At 43.7% G+C, this 20,652-nt stretch overlaps 1 protein-coding gene across 25 annotated transcripts in view; it reads right to left on the bottom strand.

The window, feature by feature from the left end:
* Positions 1-900: 900 nt before the first annotated feature.
* The window catches only part of CACNA1G (calcium voltage-gated channel subunit alpha1 G), a 146,725-nt gene continuing 126,973 nt past the window's right edge, over positions 901-20,652 (bottom strand). For 18 of the 25 annotated variants that reach the window (XM_048323348.1, XM_048323346.1, XM_048323342.1 and 15 more), the window contains 5 exons: positions 18,908-19,048; positions 15,653-15,787; positions 12,399-12,588; positions 9,177-9,346; positions 901-5,516 (listed from right to left, as the gene is read on the bottom strand). In XM_048323348.1, the coding sequence (XP_048179305.1) occupies positions 4,662-5,516; positions 9,177-9,346; positions 12,399-12,588; positions 15,653-15,787; positions 18,908-19,048 (1,491 nt within the window). In that variant the 3' untranslated portion in view covers positions 901-4,661. Of the gene's footprint in view, positions 5,517-6,914; positions 7,417-9,176; positions 9,347-12,398; positions 12,589-15,652; positions 15,788-18,907; positions 19,049-20,652 lie in introns of those variants that run through there. The other 7 variants (XM_048323350.1, XM_048323364.1, XM_048323363.1 and 4 more) reach the window with 5 other exon arrangements.

Raw genomic sequence — 20,652 nt, forward strand, 5'->3', positions numbered from 1 at the left:
TTCATGTTAGGAGCTACACAGGTCATTCACTAAAACCCCCTGAAGAGCCTTTTAACAAGGCCCTGCAGTGACAGGACAAAAGGGGGAATGGCTTCAAACAGAAGGAGGGCAGGTTTAGTTTAGACAGCAGGGAGAAATTCTTCCCTGTGAGGGTGGTGAGGCCCTGGCACAGGGTGCCCAGAGAAGCTGTGGCTGCCCCATCCCTGGAAGCGTCCAAGGCCAGGTTGGACGGGGCTTGGAGCAACCTGGGATAGTGGAAGGTGTCCCTGCCCATGGCAGGGGGGTGGAACTGGATGAACTTTAAGGTCTGTCCCAATCCAAACCATTCTATGATTCTATGAAATGTTTCTCGTGGTACTTAAGCAGTACCTGAGCTCCAAGCCCCTGCTGCCTTTCAGCCCCTAGGCAGTGCCATCCCCACCAGCTCCTGCTTTGCAAGGAGTTAAATGACAGCAGGAGTTGCTGCTGGATTTCACATCCCAAAGATGTGAATGAGTGGAAAAGTCCAGCATCTTCCTCTTCACAGACAGATCAGATCTGCCCCTTCTCCTCAGTCCTTTCTCCCTGTTGGCTGCAGCTCTCTCCGCTGCAGTCCTGACATCCTCAAGCCTTGCACAGAGCTGTTCTTGCCAGGGCAGAGGGATCCACAAGGGCACAGCCAATGGTCTCGCTGGTCACTCTGCACACCCTGGGTAGTGTCCAGGGCCAGCTTTGCTTGTGGTCACATCAAATTGCTCCACAAAGGGCTGGCATTTCCCAATCTTCCTTCCAGCCTCCTGGCTGCCACTGCTGATACCTTCTCCAACTGTTCGCAATTAAAACATGACCAAAGACTTGACTGCCTGGAGTGATACAGATTATCATCAGCAACAACAACAAAAAAAGGGAAATGCACAGTTGTTTTTCTTTTCAAAAGCTTTTAATAGGACACATTTGGTTTTGTCATTTGTAAAGATTTACACTCATTTTTTGTCGTCTTTTTTTTTTTTTTTTTTTAAAAAGGAACATTTTAATTCAATTTTCCCCATGAGTACCACCTTTTGTTGCCCTGACCAAAAGACCTCGTTTTGGCCTATATACCTGATACAGTATAACAATATATTAACTATTAAATACAAAGTTCTATCATATATACTAGGTTGTTACGGACATTGCAATGGTACTGTGCCTACTCTAGTCACCTCGTGTAATAGTGTACATGGGTTATTATAGCCAAAGGGGCAGAAAAGGAGAGACTGGGGCATAGCCTCATTTACAGTGGTAATGCTTTTGTTTTCTTGGTTTTTTTCTTGTTTTTTTATTTTCTCCTTGAACACACCTAGTGCTGAGTGCGATCCACAGAAGTCAAAACCAGTATTTTCTTTGCCCTCCTCCAAAATATCTACAGTACAAACCTGTAACCAAGTAATGAAAAATCACTTCTATGTGCGAGGGGCTGCAAGAATGGAATTTACATTTTTCCAGACACGTCTGCAATCTCTTTTCCCCCATTGTGTCAGACTGGCAATAACAAAATATCCTCCTCCCACCTGCGTACAGTAAATCCACAGTAGTAAAGTGCTGGTGTGCTTGAATGAGCTGGAGAGCCATGTGACTACTTCACCAAGGACAGGGGCTGAGCTCTGGGGGGAGGTGTTTTATGTGGGTACAGTTCTTGGACAGTAATAGCACTGCAATATCGTGGAACTTGAGCTTAGCTGCTGACTCCTGAACACAACCTGGATGCAGGCTATGAAACTACGCTCTACGTGTTGTAATACAGCAGGCCTGGCTCCAGGTTTATGAAAAGAAACTTGTAGATAAGTGCTGCTTCTGTTGCCAAGATGCTACGCAGACTTTTAACAATTTCTCTATAGATTTCTACAAAAATATAAAAAATTCTATCAACATAACCATTCTACAGAATTCCTGTGGATTTTGTACATTTTGTTTAAAAAAGTCAAATTCTATAAAACCCCCCCGAAGGTATTTAAAATGATTTGAGTATTATTGCACAGGCTGCAGTACATTTGTATTTGTCTTTCAAAAGGGCATCTAGAAAAAACCTATCTGGTTTAGAAAACAATCTATTTTACATGGATTTCTTTTCCTGAATGCATCATCATAGAGTATCTTTTATTGGCTACTCTTTACTGAATATTCATGTATGATGTAAACTTTCTGTGACTTCCACAAACCTTGTCAGTAGGCAAAACCCCAAGCATTAAAATAGAACAGCCTTTAGGCTTTCTGTTACATTTGGAGTTGAGCATTTGGATTAACATCACATCACTGTTTTGTGCCATGATTTCAAGCTAAAATGTTCAGTGGGTTTTTTGTAAGGAAGGATCTATAGAGTAGTATCATCATGTGAACATGATCCTAATCATTAAGGAACCAGGGATGGCAATTTTAGTGGCCTAGCTAGTTTCCCAAACTATTTAGCACATGTGAAAGGAAAAGCTAGGGATCATTATGAGTGTAAAACCAAAAAGGGATTAAGAATATTTCTCAGGCTTAATGCACTGTAATTTTATTATTTCCTTAAATATGATCTGGGGGAAGAACTGATGAAAGGTTTGTTTGAAATCATTGCTTTAGACAGGCTTAACTCTGGATTTGGGCTGGCATATCAAAGAGAGTGGGTTCTGTATGGGCCTGTGGTGAAGAGGGGAAAAATGTCCCAGCCAAGAATTAATCTAACTGCAGTAAATAGTACAGAATGTTAATCCTCCTACTTCAAATCCACTGATTGCCTGACTTCCTGCTGAAAGCCCTTACATTTCTCCTGGACATGTAAATCAGTAGGAATTGATTATGGAGTAAATGTCCTCAAGTGAAAATAAAGGGGCTTAGGACCTCACATAGGCTGTGGGGTGCGAACAGCATCTTCTCCTTGTGTGTACACTCCAAGCTAATGCAGATACACGTGGTGGAAGTAGCCTAATCTCTGAATGGATAAAAGGCTGTACATCAGCATGTTGTAGTGATTTGAAAAGATCAGTAGTTCTCAAAAAGTTACAAACTCCCGACTGACAGAATTAGCACAAATCCTCCTCCTCCCTGTGCTGGTTCAGAGGCACCATTCGTGGACTTGGTTTTAAACCTGTGACTGTTGGCACACTTCAAAGCATGCCTGCAGTCTAATTTAGCCTACATCTTAATGTGATTTCATGGAAGTGGAGTGGAGTTAATGTCTGGCTTCCATCAGTCATGTGAGGAGGGGAGGTGTCGAATGGGGCCATCTTCTCATGGTTTTCAGGCTGTGCTGTCCAGTTTTACAGATTGCTTTTGGCAGTGGGCATTAGCACAGGAGTAAACAGGTAATTTCTGAGATGACTAATGTTACAAAGTAAGACATGAATTCTGGGTTTATCTACTTTATATCATCATGTTGCTGCTTAAGGCTATTGATAGATTGGAAATAAAATTGCAGTTGGGGTCATGTAAATTACCTCTAGCAGTGATAGCAAAATACCTGGCTGTTTTACTGAAAATCAGCAGTCATTTCAGTACCTGCAGACTTTCTTTCATGTAATCTGTAAAATAACTTGCAGAAGTGCCTTGATTCTGTAGAACATAAGCATATGATTTTAATTTTCAAGAATTATTTAAATATGATCAACCTCCAGGCATTTTAGGCAAGAGTTTAACTTTAGGCATGTGCTTAAGCCCACTGCTGTGCCACGTCTGCCCCGAATTCACCCACTGCAAGTCCTAAACTTGACCTCGCTCTCCTTTCCACAGAGTGCAGAGAGGAGGAGCTCCACTGCAAACAGAGGGATGAGGGAGGTGTAAAACTCGGCAAAATAAATAGTCCATCCTGGAGACACTGGAAAAACATCTTGGAAGTGACCACAGGCCTTTGTTGCCTGTTTCCTAGGCACATATGAAAATTAACCATGGACGTGACTTTGTGAGTTGCCAGTGGATGATCTACAACATCCTTTCATAATCCAGTATCTTGTACTGTTAAATGGCTCTGCCTTCACCGTCCTCAGACATCTATCAGCATGTTGGACCTTCCTGGGTCTGAGCACTTGCTTTCACACTCTGAATGTCAATTTTATGCAAGATTGGAATATTCTGTTAAAAAATTGCCACTGCGCTTCTGTACTACGCAAACAATCGTTTTCCCAGAATATCATTGAAGTCCAAGGGGAAAAATAAATTACATTAAATAATCCTTATTTACTGCTGACTGTGGGATACATTTCTTCTGTAATGCACTAATTGGCTACATTTTGTGCTTTGCAAAACAAAATGAAACCCAAACAAAACAAAACAAAAAAAAGAGAAGGGATTAAATATATATATTTTTTAGGTTAAAATATTCATAAAAACCAACTTTATCTCAGAAATATTCTGAGATACATAAAATAGAAGAAAATTAAATGAGTCTTTAGTCACAAAATGTACTACATCCCGCAATGCTAGATTCAATTAATTTAATAAAATATAATATACATATAGATTCTGCACATTGTATTGCTTTTACCTAAGCAGAACATATGCTTAAGTAAGCGTGATATAGGTTAACCACTCTTTTAACCAGCTGGTTCTTTAATCTTTCTTTGGAAATTTTTTACCCAGTGCCATTTTGGAGTACAGAGTTTTTTTAAATTTTTTTTTTCTCTATTACATGAAGGGAAGAAAACATTTGGCACCAACAGAAAAGTAACTCAGGGGTCCATTTCCGTTTGATCAAAGGAAAAGCTAGGAAGTGTCAACAAGTCTTTCTTTGGGGTAGGAGATGTTGACATACTGTCTGGAAGCAGAGAATCCCCTATATCCATTGAATCCTTGGACTCACAGGACGGAGCACGCCTCCTCAAGCAAACATCTCCACTGGCAGGTGAGATGCTGTGAGGTCCCCTAGGTACCAAACTCTGCCCATCAGGTGGATCTATAGATATACAGGGAGGGCTCAGTTTCTTCTTCTGCCGCGTTCCTTGCAAGCCTTCCATTTCACTGACCACCTGACTTATAAAGCCAGAGGAGCTGGATGTGGAATGGTGCTGAGGGCTGTTTTCCATGGAACAAATCTCTATTGAATGTCTCCTTTGATCATCTAACCAAGAGGGCGGTTTTTTTAGCAGACCCTGGGTGTCTACACTGTGGTATTTCTTCAGGTCCTTCAGTGTCACATTGCCGGTATTGCCCACGTTCCTCTTAGGAGTGAGAGGCTGACCCTCTGAACAGGCACTCGAGGCTGTGCAAGTTTCTGAAGTGAAAGGCTCCGAGGAGCTGTTTATTTCAGATACTTCTTGGTCCATTGAGTCTTCAGGGGTCTCCTGATACGAGTCTGCACAAGCACAGGATGCTGGTGCCTGCTTTGAAATATTATACTGATTGTGGGAATGCTGCTGCGTATGGACACTCGCCCGACTCCAGGCAGCCAACTCATTCGCTTCTGAGGGCGTCAGAGCCACTGGTGACTCCTCCTTGGGCACAGTGGGGACATTTGGGTCAGAGAGCTCACTCACCTCGGTGTGGAGATTCTCCTTGCTATCCAGAGAGTCATTCCTTATAGCCATCTGTATTGGAGCGCAGAGGGGTTGGGGAGGAGAGGAGTTGCCAGGTGAGAGAGACAGACCAAACAAAGGTTAGTACAGGCAAGGCACAGCATTTACAGGACACTCAGCTCTGCTGAGATCCCTCAGCACAGACCCACTGACTCCTGTAACAACCTGTGTTGTGGGTTCTACCACTTCCCATTGTCAAGGACCTGTGGGCTTGTCCCTGTGTGGCATCCCTTCACTCTTCCTAAATGGTTGACCTTTAGCTTTCTCCTCTAAGTATGGAGAGCTGCAAAACCAGAATGCCCCCACCCAAACTTAGTCATGTTCTTGTTATGCAAAGGATGAAGGTCTACAGCAAAGCCTTCAATAATTTCGGCAGCCCAGGTGTGAGCAGGAAAGAAAGATGTGCAAGTGAGCCTGTGCATTCCCTTCTCCAGCTCAGGTGATGCTGAGGGCCTGGAACAGGATCCCCAGAGGCAGCAACACCAGAGCAACCCTGCTGTGTGCCAGTATCAAGGCGACAGCCTGTCCCTGGCTTTGGTCCCCTGGCTGGAGCCGTGACTCTGCACCATCTTACGGCAGGAGCTGGAAATGCTGGAGTCCAAAGCTGGACTAATAATAAACTGTAATTATTTCAATTCATTCTGATGCTTAAGTTCAGGCTTCCTAAGGCACATTTTGCCTTGGCTGTCTGGAGCCTTATGCAGTATCAGTGCCTGCTGGCAGAGGGAACGTTGGGCATGTTTTGAAGGCTTTGCCTTTTCACTGCACTGCGTTCCTTGTCAAAAGGCTTTATAAATCAGCCATGTTAACTGGCCCTTAAAGGCTGAGTCTCTGTTTGAGAAGACTCTTAAATGATCTTAAAGATAAAAATCTTCACAGGAAAATTTGGAGGAAATGCATACAGCTGGTCCCAGTCCTTTAGAAAAGTGTAAGGAGATGAAATGATGAAATTCCTCATGCTAAGGAATACTTTTGTGACAAATCACCCCAAAATGATCATACACTTTATATAAATATTGTCCCACAAGGATCATTTGAGCCAAATGATCTCTATTCAGCAGAGCTCTCGTCAGCTGCAGTGAGTCCATGTGTGCACAGAAACACCAGAGTCTATTGCAGCATCTGCACATTGCTCTCCCGTTGTCAACGGGGACAGCTCAGAGAATATTTAATATGGCAAACAATTTAATCCAGTGCTGGTGAATCCTTTCTAGTTAAAATTTCACAGCATAACACTGGCAACTAATCAGTCAGGAGTGAAGTTATGCTGGTCTCCTCAGCACCAGTAGTTTTAGTGAGTGTTTGGGAGAAGAAATCATGTTCATATCCTGAAAAGAGACACAGACCACACAGAAGTCGAATACAGAAGCAAAAAGTAATTGTTGTCATTACTTTTGCTTGCACACCAACCTGTGTTGCACACCACGACAGTATTAGTCATCACCAGCTCTTTCTTTGCCTATGATACAGGCATCTGTGGTTGTTGTTAGTAGTAACTGTACAAATGTTTTACTGGTTTGTTTGAAAATAAAAGCACCCTCTGCCATCCCAGAGGGGTGTACACCTGTAGCAGCCACAGCTTGGTGTGGGCTACACCTTGGATACACAGTCCTGGAACTACAGAATCAATATAGGTTTAATTTCAGGTAGAATTCCTCTGGAGAAAAGCCTTTGTGCCATGCACTGCCGAGGAGCCCAATCCTCAGCAGGAATGTTCTCCCAAAGCATCCGATCCACTCGTCTTCCTCTGCGAGTGCATTGCTAATTGTCAAACATTCCGGAGTCTAAACTGGACGTTACTGTGGGGGCTGTGCTCGCTCTCCAGCAGTCTGGAGGGAAAGGGAGGTTAAACACACATGTTTTAATGCTCAGGGAAAGTGCAAGGACCAGGTATGTGGTGGACAAGGTTTATCTATTATAGATTCAGGAGAGGAGAGGGAAGGGAAAGAACAGAAAAGAAAAAGAAAAGAAAACAAATCAGAATTGCATGCAGTATATGTAATGATAAGGAGAAATGGGTACTGGAAACAAAACTGCTTTGCCAGTTTGGGCTATTTGATGTGCTAGTGAGAAATTAGTGGTAGCAATAAAAAGGAGCAAAGCAGAAAGCACCTGAGCAAGCAGAAGTGCTGGGGCTGTAAAGGGAATTTTGCCTCTTAAAGGACCAAGTTTCCCAGTGTCTGGCCATCTAGACTGCAATTAACAGTAACAGAGCTATCACCAGAACAACTTCACTGCTCCCATTAGCCAGCCTGGGAGCTCCTTGTTGCTCAGGAGCCTGCCCAAGGCTGGGTTTGCCCACGGACTGTGTCTGCTCACTGCCACAAAGCTCTTTGCTCTCTGTCACTCCAAGAGCATGTTCATGTCACTGCATGAGCAGGGAGAGGGAGGGAGGGTAATAAATTGACTTAAACGTATGAAAGGGTCTAGAAAAAGAAGCCGTCAAAGATATGAACAAAATTAGACTGGAGAAGATGGCTAGCATGGTAATTTATTCTGGCTAGATTGCTTCAAAAGGATGGGTCTGTTACTCATTAGAAAGCAAGAGAGAGTGGCTATGAACTGGAATCATGACATCAATTAGTTTCCCCATTAGTGGTGATTGGGGTAGCTGGCCAGCCCTGTGTGAATGAATACATGCAAGGAATTTCTTATGTCAATTTAGTATTACAGACTAATGTAATTGTTAACCTTGGTACTTCACATCCATTTTTAGAGCTTAATGAGTCAACTGTCTAATTTGTCAATGTTGATTAAAAGATGAAAGAAATGGGAATACTTTCATTCAAAAGCAAAGAAATTGCTTTTGAAAAAATAGAACTGATCCCCTTTGTGTATGTAAAATCAGGCATGGAAATACTGAAGAAAGCAGAGTTTTTGAATCAGATGTGCTTCTGGTCCTGGTCCAGCTGCACAATCATTGAAATATGCTTAAAAATGTGAGAGTGAAGCACAAGTTTAAGTATTTTACTAAAAAAAAATAAGTCTAAACTTATGTTTCCAATCAACCAGACTGGAATCTTTGATTAGATCTCTTAGATCTTTGATTGAATCAGGATTTAAATCAATGCCAGTCAAAAACCAGAGATAAAACCAGTGTCAAAATAAAATGTGTTCTGCTTTGCATATACTAAAACTTTTTAGAGCTCACAGCTGATGGAAAAAGATTTTAGTTTTCAATTCTCACTGTAAAACCAGTATGCTTCCCATGACGGTTTTGCATACGAGATAACCAATTTCCATGAAACACTTCTCCTCTTTTGGGAAACCAGAGGAGTCAGAGGAGGGGTGGCCTGGGATGGAGCCTGCAATCCCTGTGTCCTTTCAAGCACCGAAAAAATCACAGCAGTTAAGAATTAGTTCCTCAACCCCAACGAGCCCCTAGGGAGCATTTGGCTGCATTTATGAGGAGGATTAAAAAAAATAAAGTGCTAACAATGTGGAGAACATTTAGGCATGTTGCCAAAGGACATGATACTCATCACGCACATTCTTTGGAGACTCCTGGATGGCTTTCAGATCAAAAACCATCAACCTTTTTGTTATTTCTGTAGGAGAATTACAGTTCTCTGGAGGTTTCTCTGTGAATCCCTCCTTGAATTTAAAGCATGGTTAACCAGGAAATGCATCAATATAAAAGCTCAGCGGATTTATGATCATAACTCTGCTTACCTGTCTGCGGAGCAGCCTTTCAGCAGAAGGCGAGTGCACCTGCTGGGAGACCTGGGGCTTGCTCTCCCCCACCAAATGGTCGTGAGCTCTTACATGGTGGAAATGGTCCTTTGGGATTTGCAGGAGAGAGCTGGTGTCTGCTGGCTGCGACTGCACTGACGCCTTTGAACCTTGCGAGGGGGAGAAGAGGCAGAGATGGGACATGTTCATCCAAGAGTTGTGTCCCAACCTCAGTGACCTCCCAGGGAAAACTGCTGTGCTGCACCTTGGATCATACAGGCACAGCAAAACCACTGAATTCAGCAACTGGCTCTCCACAACTGGGAAAAAACTCCCATCTACTAATAAATTACTCCAGCATTGTCTATTATTTCATTTTTCTTGGCATTTTCCCCTGATACAACTGGGACTAGCTCCTGTTGAGAACAGAAGACTAGGAACTACAAGTTCATCTGAACTGGCAATTCCTGCATCCCTGCTTTTGGGCCAATAACTTTGCAGGCAGCCTCACCTCTAAGCACCGCAAGCATCTGACTTTGAAAGGCTCTAGAAGGTGTCTCCATGCCTGAGCCTGCACAGAGACCAACTGCTGGGAGCTCCAAACCAGCAGGCACATGGAAATGGAAATGAAGCGAAAGGGAACAGCACCTGGCAGCTCTCAAGGCTGGTTTTACAAAGCCTCCCAGGAGAAGGAAACACATACTCTCCAGCCTCTTCCTGACCCTTTGTGGTTGCTGGCTACTTCTTCTAAAAGGTTTGAAACTCTGCGTGCTCCCCCCACACACAGGCTCAACGTTTTTCAAAACAATTCATTTAACCTGGACTGCATCCCAGAGAATCTCATTTGTCCTGGAATCTTTCCCAGAACAACAGCCCCATTACTAAGGAGTATTCAAACAAATACCTCCTGCAAGCGCCAGTGTTTCTGACAACAAAACCTTCTCAGCTTGAAATATTATGGCTTGGTTGTGGTGATTTATTAGAGGCGCCTGGCACCTCTTGCTGTCTTCACTGCACTCTATAATATTACAAACTGTAAACAGGTGGGGTGACGTCCTCCACCCTGAAAAGCAGTGACATTGTAGGTGGAAGAGGACAGTGATATGTCAGAATTTGGGCATCTTACCCACCTCCCAGCACTCTGGCCTGCTTAAGATGATTGGAATTTCACCAGCAGGAGAAAAACACAAGAGGTTTAATTGCCTAATGTGGTTATAAGACATCGGCTTTACCTCTCCAAAGTACTTCTGCTACACCTCAGTGGAACTGTTTTTCCTGTGGATTTATGAAGGTGCAATGCCTGTCCCCAGAAAGCCAGGGCTGTCAGATAGGACTACTCAGCTTCTCCAAACGGAAACTGGGAAGTGAAGTCTTGAAAAAGAAGGGACTCAGAAATTACCCAGTCCCTTGCTGACATAGTTTTTGTTCAAGACAGTGCAAATACATCCCAATTAAGGGTCAACAATGAAGCACTGGAAATTCTCACTGTAGCAAACATGATTCTTTTGTGTCGTCAGGAATTTCTTGACTGTTACAGAGACCCATAAATTCTGGCTCAACTGAAGCTAATGGGAGATTTGCTATTGATTTCAATGGGATTTTAACTGCACCATTAGCATTATGTGCAAACAGGTTCTTCAAATCACCACTCTTGACCTTGAAAATTGTGTATTGTGGCAGAGATTTCTCACAACACCACATTCATCTTCCTCCCTTGTGCCCACATCTTTTTTTATTTGCTTCTGTTCAACAGTCACTATTCATCCCAATTCTTATTACTATGCAAATTTCAACATCTTATTTCTAATCTGTTCAAATCTCCTACCATTCTGAACAGTGCTGAAATTATGTTCTGCTTAGAGGCTTTCAAATGGCAATGCTTGTAAAAACTTCCCTGTCTTATTGGTGACAAATGTCTAAAATGATGGCATGTACAGACAAATTAAAGGTGGCTCCATTCACTTCCCAGCCCCAGATAACCCCTGGCAGGCAGAGGAACTGGGGACACAGGGACAAGCCCTGGGAGGCAGCTGCAAGGGCAGGGACAGAGGTGCAGGCAGGGAGAGCCCTCCCTGTACCTAAGAATATCTCTGAATTTAGCTCCAAGATATATATCCCAACCATGCACACTGGGAAGAACAATTCCACACTCTCTCATTCTCCTGTTCATCTCACACTGAGACGTCTCTCAATTCAGCACATTTATGTTCATTTTACAGGCATTTAGAGACACCATCTTCCCATCTTTCATAGATGTTCCCAGACAGAGCTTCTGAAACCTGCCAGAACAGGTACTGCTGCAAAAAACAGACAGGAGGAAATATTTCTCTACTGGGATTTCTCCCCTGGGGCCTGGTGGGACGGATAGAGCACAGGCTGTAGGGACTGTAACCTTAGGGAACCAGGCAGGGGGACAATCAGAGCTGAGCCAGGCCACTGTGACGTTGCCAAAAGATTATGACGAAAGGAGTTATCTTAAACAGGGCTCTGTAAATTGTGGAGGGGCTTTTCACAGCCATTCCACAGGTCTAGACACACAGCTGGAAACCAGTGGCAATTTTCCCCCTCCTACTGAAGAGCTTGGTGTCCTGGGTTGCAGTGTATTCTATTCCCATCCTCATGAGCTGTTGAAATCAGGTGAGGCAGTGTTTCCTTACCTCCTCCCCCCAGACTATCTTGCTGTTAATGGCCCATCATTGTCCTGCCGCCTGACTCAGAGATAACTCCCTCCGGACCATCTTCTGTTAATGAGCCTAATCAACACTTGGCCTCATGACTCATTACCCCATTGTGAGATGCTCCACCCAGAGGGAGGAACCAAGCATCCCGTCGTGGATATAATCTGAGACTCTGAACACCAGAGACAGCCTTTCCATTGGATTTCCAGAGGACAGGAGCTACACAGCCACCACTGGAGACCTTCTGAGGAAGAGCAGACCCTTTTCTACAGGATCACAGCTTCAGAGGACTGCAGCCACCATTCTACCAGACTGCTACCACCACCCTGACTAACAGGTGCCAGGTTGTATCCTGACTCTGTCAGTTTAACCCAGTGTTATCCGCCTTTATTTTTTTTTTCCCCCCCTCCTTTTATTTCCCTATTAAATTGTTATTCTGACTTGGTGTCTCCCACTAGTTTGTTTTCAAACTAGTACACTTGGAAAACCACAACTCTTTCTCTATTGGAAAATCCTACTCTTGTCCCAGTTGAGAGAGGTGTACCTGACTGGGACTTGTGATGTGCCGGCTTCCTGTCGCCCAGGGAGGCAGGGCAGGGGCTGGAGTAGGGAGGCTGGAACATGTAGCTGTCGTTTGGCAAGGAATGCGTGCGTCCCACTGAGGGCTTCCTCACGCTCAGCAGGTCCTTGCTGGGGGACAGGGTCAGCGTGTCGTCCTTGGAGTGGAGATCAGCCTGAGGGGAAGAAAAATGTGAGGAAGGCAGGAGTGGAAGGATGGGAAAGAGGAGAAGTGCCCAGAAACGCGAGCGACAGCCATTGCAACCAGGATGGCACGATGGGCATGCACAGGGTGCACGAATGGATCTACCAGGGAGCCATCCCCCTCCGTCGGGGTCGTCAATAAACTCTCACACAATGGACCACAGAAACAGAGGAAGCCACACCGTAGGAATAAACCATGACTATTTCAGGGATATGCAAAGAAGGCATCATGCCTCAAGGCCAGCAAAGGTCACATGCTTGGCAGAACTTTGACCCTCTGCTCCCTAGGTGCCCTCATCAGCAAGGCAGGCTTTTGCAAAGGTGAGTAGTTTCCTCCTCTGACAATGAAAGAAAGAAAACCAAACAAAAAACCCCAACCCAAATGCAAAAACTAGTTTATCAAAAATATTTTCTGTTCTGGCTCACAGCACAATTTTATTGGATTTTCTTCTCACAAAATGAATAGCTAAACTCACTTTATTGAAAAGGATATCTAAAGCTCTACTGCTTCGGGGTGAAAGTCACTCTGTAATTAGAAGGGATCTAATGCAAGCGAGGGCTATTGTATATAGGTTCACTGTGGAATTTTTACAGCCAAAGAGACTCTTGGAATGGGCAGCCCCAGAGGCAATATTGAGTGGATTCAGGTCTGATTTCATAAGAAAATATCTCCATCCCAGAAATGTTCTTGGGTGTTATTGTCTTGGAGAGTATTAGCAAAAACTGAAGCAAAGTCATCTTCCCACTGTATTTCTAATGAAACAATTATTTAATCGTTAAAATGTCCCACGTGAAATACACAGGAATAAGTTTGTGCCACTGTAATCTAATACAGTATTTGGCTGATCATTTTTGGAAAACTTCAGGTCTTATTTTCTGACAAATTTTCCCTTCACTCAGTGCATTACAGGTTTTCTGGAATCAACCCAGATTTTTTTTTAATCCCAATTTTATCCTTCAATTGTAAAAACAAAATTTCACTATGGCATTTGTTTGCACAAGAAACATGATGAGATTAAAAGGAATTTGCAAAAATGAAAAAAAAATGAGGAAAAAAGAAAAGACAGGGAAGAGGAAAAAAAAAAAGACCACTGTTGCAAATTTAATGAACAAAACAGGTCTGCACTGCCACGCAGCATTTGTTTCAGTCCTTGGGGAGCTGCTGATTTGGATAGAGCTTAGATACAGCCTAGATAAGGGAGACTGCAGTCTCCTGATACAGCCTGGGGAAGCAGAGCAGAACCGGTGCTGGTAAAGCCGAGAGTTTGGATTTGGGAACCTCTCTGTCCTTCCCTGCCTTCCCCTTCTACCCAGTTCATGCTGTTTAGCCATCACACTACTGAGCTTAAAGCAGAAAAGGTGCCCTGAAACCTGAGATCTCAAACTCAGACCCATTTGGATCTGAACACGAGAATTTGGATTCGAGATCCCATCCAAATCCAACCTTCAGTGAACCTTTCGGTTCATTGACAGGATCCAATACCACAGAGGGCTCGTTTCCACTTTTGGATCATCTTGGCGGAAATCTCATGAGTGAAATTCATGAAAACCATTGAAAATAATGGCTGCAAAATGATCTTCCCAGGCCAGCCCACAGAGCAGTGGGAGCACATGATTTTTTGGTTCAGTGGTACTTTTGAAAAACATGTTGTTTTGGCTTGACTGAAAATCAAATCCAAGTTTTCCTTGAACAACAACAACAAAAAAAAAAAAAAAAAAGAAAAGAAAAAAAAAAGAAAAAATCCCAGTCCAAATCTATTTTGAGTCAAACAAAATATTGGGAGATATTTTTCAACTAAAGCCACATCTAAATGAAGTGTAAAAACATTGCATTTAGAAGAGATTTCAATGAAAACTTGCAGTTTTTCAGGAGTTTGGGCAACTGTTGTGACCAAACACTTTTTTGGTAGTGATAAAAATTCACAAAATCCTTTGTTCAACACAGTTTTGCTTTTTTTGGAGAGGGGAGACAAACCATCTTTCCTGGCTATACCCTTGAGACTTTGCAATGCTGTCAAACAAGGTTGTCTAATCTGATTCCAAACTAGGAGGGTTTCTCCTCTGTCCAACTCTCCATACTAATTTTGAAACAAAAGGCCTCATACAAGAAGTTAAATGGAGTTTACAAAATCTTTTGCACAGGATGCCATGAAGCATGATGGGAAATATTGTCACGGTTTAAGAGATGTTTCTCAAATAAGTGCTAATTAGGATGACAGTCAGCTAATATGGCAGAAAATTTATGAACAACACAAACATCCAAAGGCAGGTACATGAACAACAACAAAGAAAACAAGAATGATCTAAAAATGTTGGGGAAGGAGTTATGTCTGTTGTACAGCAGAAAAAAAGCACTTGACTGCTACACAGCTAAAAATGTCTAATGTTTCAAAGAGGACATGGTTAAGGCAGGGTTCAAAATACTGGTTATGTTGGTCAAAATGACACTGAATAGCCAAAAAAATTTTTTTCCAGCATGGTGACTGCTAGAAAGAATTTTGCAAAACAAGTATCATCTCAGAGAGATCCCCATTTGTTATTTGTAAAGTAAACAGTCTGGCACCAATCATGCAAAAAGCCTTGTGGTGCCTGTGTTTGTAATGACAAAAATCCACTCCAAACCAAGGGCTTGGGTCTGACCCCTCAGCAGAGGACACGAGCCATTAGCTCATGGGTGTCTCTTCACACAGCGTCACTGATTTGTTTCAGATGGGGAGGAAATGTCAACCTTGACACTTTCCAAAGCTTTTTTTTCCTACCTATTTCACTTGTAGAAAATACATTATTTTTATACATAAGACACCACAAGAAAAATTGAAATAACCACTCATTCCTCACAAGGAGCCAAGGTTGTGGACATGAGAGTGACAAAACCCAGAACCTAATGGCATTAAGGACAGCGTCCTGTTCAGGGAAGAGGTTGGTGCTATTTGGGAAGGGGCTGGAACTGGAAATGCCATTAGGCAGGTGCAGAGAGGTGGGAGCAGTATTTAGAACCCTGTAAACATCAGACTACACAGCGACCAGTGTATGTACATTGCTTTCCAGAGCACTAAGTAAGTGTGTGTTAATGTCATCAGGAAAAGAGTCATCCGTCAGAGCTAAGGACCAGGACTTTTCAGAGAGAATATCTGACGTCAGAGACAGAGCCTCCATCTCAGCTAGAGGGATCTAAAGGGAGAGATGATTAAACATAAGAAACCAGGACACAAATCTTTTGGAAAAGAAAATTAACAAAAGGAAAAAAAAGTATCATAATCTAAATACTTCCAGACACTAAAGCAATATCACTGCAGTGGAAGAAGCTACATCATGCACATCATTACTGGGGACAGAACATTAAAGAAATTAAATATAACAAAGAAATTAAAAAAGGAGTGGGACATTCATACTTCAGTGCTTACCAGGGACCTGGGAGGGGGTTTAAAACCATACACTAATGCTAGCATTGTATTTTGCTGTTCTCCTGTCTACATGAAGAAGCAAAAGTAACACTACTTTCATACTAGAGAGATTTATCCTCTTGGCTGTGATCAAATACAAGAGGCTTCAAGATCTAATTTCTCTGAAGTTGTTCCCCCCCCCAGTAACCATGCTGGTTTCTAAGCTAAACTTGTTGAGTCTGCAAAGATTCCCCAAAAACAAAACCATTTTTTCTGATGGGGTATGGAGTGTGCCTTTCCCTGTGCCCCAGGGAGGCTGCAGGGACGCCCTCCCTCAAGAGGCAGGTGGGACCATAATTCACTTCCTCATGTCTAAAAGGGCACAGGGAGAAACTTAAAGCTTGATTTTGGTCAGCAAACACCTTCCTAGTGCTTTCAGCTCATTTTGGCTGGCTAAAGAGCCTCCAGTGACACCAATATCTGCCCTACTAAAGCAGCCAACTGCATTTTTCAGCCCCCAAATGCCCCTCAGGCCTGGCTTCAGCCGCCTCCTCTGGCACTGAGAAATCCTGAGCTGGGAATCGGCTCTACACAGCCACACTCCTTCTGTTTTCATGCATCTTGCACAAATGGATCCCCACTGAAGGCATTCAAACAATCAATAAATGTCTTTATCAAATCATTGATGAAGCTCTCTCCCTAGATACAGAGGTCTTTTTATAAGAAATGTGAAAATGCCACTTCAGATTTTAGAGGAAAAAGAGGGGGGAAAGGGACTGTAGCATCTCCCCCAGAGCAACAGCTCTGCTGCCAGGCACTGTAAGAGGGGGTGCCTGCTCTGCAGCAGGCCCAATTCTTCCCAAATCCCCTCCCTGGAAACAGTGCTCATGGCACCAGGAATGGCATTTCATCAGGCGACCTCCAGACCTGGCTCACACTCGCAGGGGCTGCCTGCTCTGGGCAAGTCCCAGGTGCTTCCTTTTCATTTCTCACTGTGCATTTCTTTTGCCGTCCTCTGTGCTTGAAAAGTCTTTCAGCAGCAATAAATCTTCCAAGAGAAAATACAGAGGCCCAGATCTCTTGCATTGAAGTTGTCAAAGGACTGGGTTTTCTCACTCTTAGAAATGGCAGCCGTGGGGTGGAACAAATCCAGCGATGAGTGAGCCTGGAGAGGCTCAAAATTCAGCTGAGATAAGTAAGAGGGTCAGGCTCCTCTCATCTAACCTTGGCTTTGATATGTCCTCTAGCACAGTCTGCTGGCAACAGATGAGAGAGATGATTTGGAGCCCCTGATTTCATATAAGGCTCCCCAAAAAGGCATCACTGCAGAGGCTGCCAGCCTGAGGACAGGAATCCCTAAGAGGGACACCAACAGGAGCCAGGAAAAAGCTGTGCAGGGGCGTGGTGGACACCAGCAGCTCCTGCCCGCTGGAGCTGCCCTGCTGGGAGCTGCTATTAATCAGGTTGCTTTCAGGAAGTCCCAGCACTGCTCTAAATTCCTGACTTGCCTGAGAACATGACAAATGGTGTGAACAGAAAAGCCAAAATGTAAACAAAACATCACCCCCCTTCAGCCTTCCCAAACCCGAAACTGAGTTTGAAGCCGTCAAAACATTTTGTTGGAAACATCCAACTGATTTAGACCAGTTTTAATTATAGAGAGGGGGGGAAAAAAAAAAGCTTAAATTTTACAAGAAAAAGCCATTGCAAATTGGAATGCTATATTTTTTCATTACAGGAATGTCAAAACAAACCCATTTTTTTGCTGCAGCAGCACTTTCTGGTGAAAAATGTTGTGACAAAAAATTTCAACCAGCTCTCGCTGAGTTTCCTACTGACCCTCTGCCTTCCCTGCCAAAGCTACTGTCTCTATTCCTCTGGCAATTATTAGAGGCAACCACTTCCTATAGGTTAATAGACTCTGGGATGCAATATGGAGCAATCAGAGGGAGACATGTTATCCTGCTATATAAAGACCTGCAGTAGGATTTCATTTTACCTAAGCTTGTTCCTTTCCTCAAATGAACCATTGAAAGTTGGGTAATTCAGAGTGTCAGTGAGCTCATAAATAAGCACACTGATTTAACAAGAAAACTTCTGCTATTTTTAGCCAGAAAGGGGGGAAAAATAGATCAAGAAATACGGAATTTTCTCAATTCCAATTGCAGGAAAAAATAGGTGTGCTTGAATTATTATTATGGTCACTGCTGTGTTTTAGGGAAAATATTTGCTCTAAAGAATAATGCACTTTAAAAAGTAGGTATTTTATTCTAGGAAGTAAATGAGCTAATTTTAAACAAGCACTGCCTGCTTGAGAAAGCACTGGAGCACACAGTTACTTTTGTGCATCATTAAGGGCTGCCTCCCCTCCTAAATTCACTAGATCAGAGATGAGGATCTAGTTTACAGTGACCCATTTGCAAGAAGCCGCTTTAGGAAAACTCTTCAAAACTGGATTTTCATGCAGTACAAGTAGGTACAGAACACAAAGATCATTTGCTGATCCCCAGCAGCTCAGGCTCTGCTCTGGGAAAACCTCACACTGTGCTGCACGCTCTGCAGACATGCCCTGACACAGACTGCTGTGGAGCCCAGCTTAGGAGCAGGAAGCCAAATACAAGAACCCCACTGAAGGATGGAGATGGAATTTTGTGCATTTCTCCTCCAACACCCATGAACTGTAAATCCCAATGAAAAACTCTTTACTGTGTTCATGAGGGAAACTCCGAGCCTGTTCTCTTCCTCTTGCATTGATACACAACATCATCAGCTCCCACAGAAAAAGCCAAACTGACTTATGCTTCAAAATCCCTGGGACTGCATTACATAAAGAACTTTAACTTGCTATTAAAGGTCTCAGTCAAATTGAGTTTGGATGGAGACTTTGCAGGAAATTAGGAATATTAACCTGGTTCTCAGAGTTGTAATATTCGGGAGCTGGGAGGGCATAATGATGGCACACAGAGCCTGACAGGTTGTCCATCAGCTTCAGCTCTCCTTCCAGAGATTCCTGGATCAGCAGTGATATGGTATCAAACAAGTGCCTTTCCTAGGAGGGATGGTGTGTAGCATGCAGAGAGAGAGAGCAAGCCAAAAAGAGAGGAGGAAAAACGTGAGGGACAGAGACAAAGAGAAAAAAAGGACAGCATATCAAACCCAATGAACAAAATGAGGGGGAAAAAAAAAAATAGAAGGGGGAAAAAAGGTGGAAACGTTCAGGGAGAACAGCAGTATCAGGAACAATGGGACAGGAGAAGAGGAGAGAGAACAGTGCAGTAATATCACGGTGAGCAGAGACAGCTTTCCCAGACATTACGAGAGACGGGGCGACGGCGGCTGCCCCGGGACCGCGGCTGCTCCCGCCCGGGGCCCTCCTCGGGGACAATCTCCCTCTCAGCAAACACGGCCGGTCACTCCTGGGGGCTGAGCAGCATCTTCCCATCGGTGCTGTCAACTTCTACAGGACACTACTCGCTGCAAGGCTTCTGCACACACGGTGCACGCTTTTGAGCTGCAGGACCTAATACTTGACACCTAAATCCATATCCAGAGGGCACAGAAATTAAAATAACCTGACTGGAGAGAAGCTGAGCATCCTGTCCATGGAAGCTGCAGCTGAATAGGATGGACATGTGTCAGGTCACTAATTCATGTGCCAGACATGGGCTGAGGTGCCCCCAGTGTTCTGGCCAATGTCAAACCAGCTGGCCACAGCACTGGGGTTGTACAGAGCAGGGTCTGGCTTTTGCAGGCAGCAGGGGAATGATTTCAGGGTGCACCTTCCATGTAGGGAATGCCCCGTGCATACAATGAGATGAGGACCGGCGCTACAGTCAAACAGCACACGGTGCAGAAATCCCAGGAAAGAGGCAAGCAAAAGAGCATGCTGTCCTTGCAAGGTCGTGTCCTGGGAATTGTATTCCTCTGCTATCATGCTCAAGCATCAGATTTGTCCTGAAGATTTTGGCTGGGAAAATAAATAGTCAGAATAAGATCTCCTGGAGGTTTTTGAGGTTTCTGTTTGAGGGAAAGAGAAAGAAACACACTCTGGAGTTCACGACTGGAATAAACCCTTTCCCAGGCCACCTCCAGAGAGGGCAGGTTTAACAGACTGCAGAGTGAGGGTATCATTCCAACTGATTTGCAGTTTTGCCATTTCTCTTTTTTGCCAGTGTCAGTCCTGGTGCAGGATGACAGGGCTGACGACAGTTTGCCAGTACTCTGCTCAACACATACAACAACAGTTGGGATGTGTTGTTTCTTCCTAGAGGACGTAGTAAATCTGGATTTCCCCATAGTACCCTGAACTCCTTTTTCCTGAGCCAAAGAGCAGCTTTGGACTCCATCTCAGACATCAGAGACTCTAATGGCACCAGAAATTTCCAGTAGCTTAGGAACTGAAACGAAGCTTAAGCAGGGATTTACTCTCTTTCACCCTTGGACTAAAGATCATAAATGAGTTTTTCATGCATTAGAATACTCATTAGTCCACCCCAGGCTGAGGCCAAGATATGCTGTTGTGAAATCATGATGTAATAAAAGTTAATGAGGTCTGTGTAGAGTTTAACCCAATTTGCAACCAGCTAAGACTAAAAAAGGCTGTATTTATTAAGTAATTTCAGTTCAGTGACCTCCCAAAGAACTTGTCTGGGG

This window comes from Corvus hawaiiensis, chromosome 19 (assembly GCF_020740725.1).
Source record: "Corvus hawaiiensis isolate bCorHaw1 chromosome 19, bCorHaw1.pri.cur, whole genome shotgun sequence".
NCBI classification, from domain to species: Eukaryota; Metazoa; Chordata; class Aves; order Passeriformes; family Corvidae; genus Corvus; species Corvus hawaiiensis.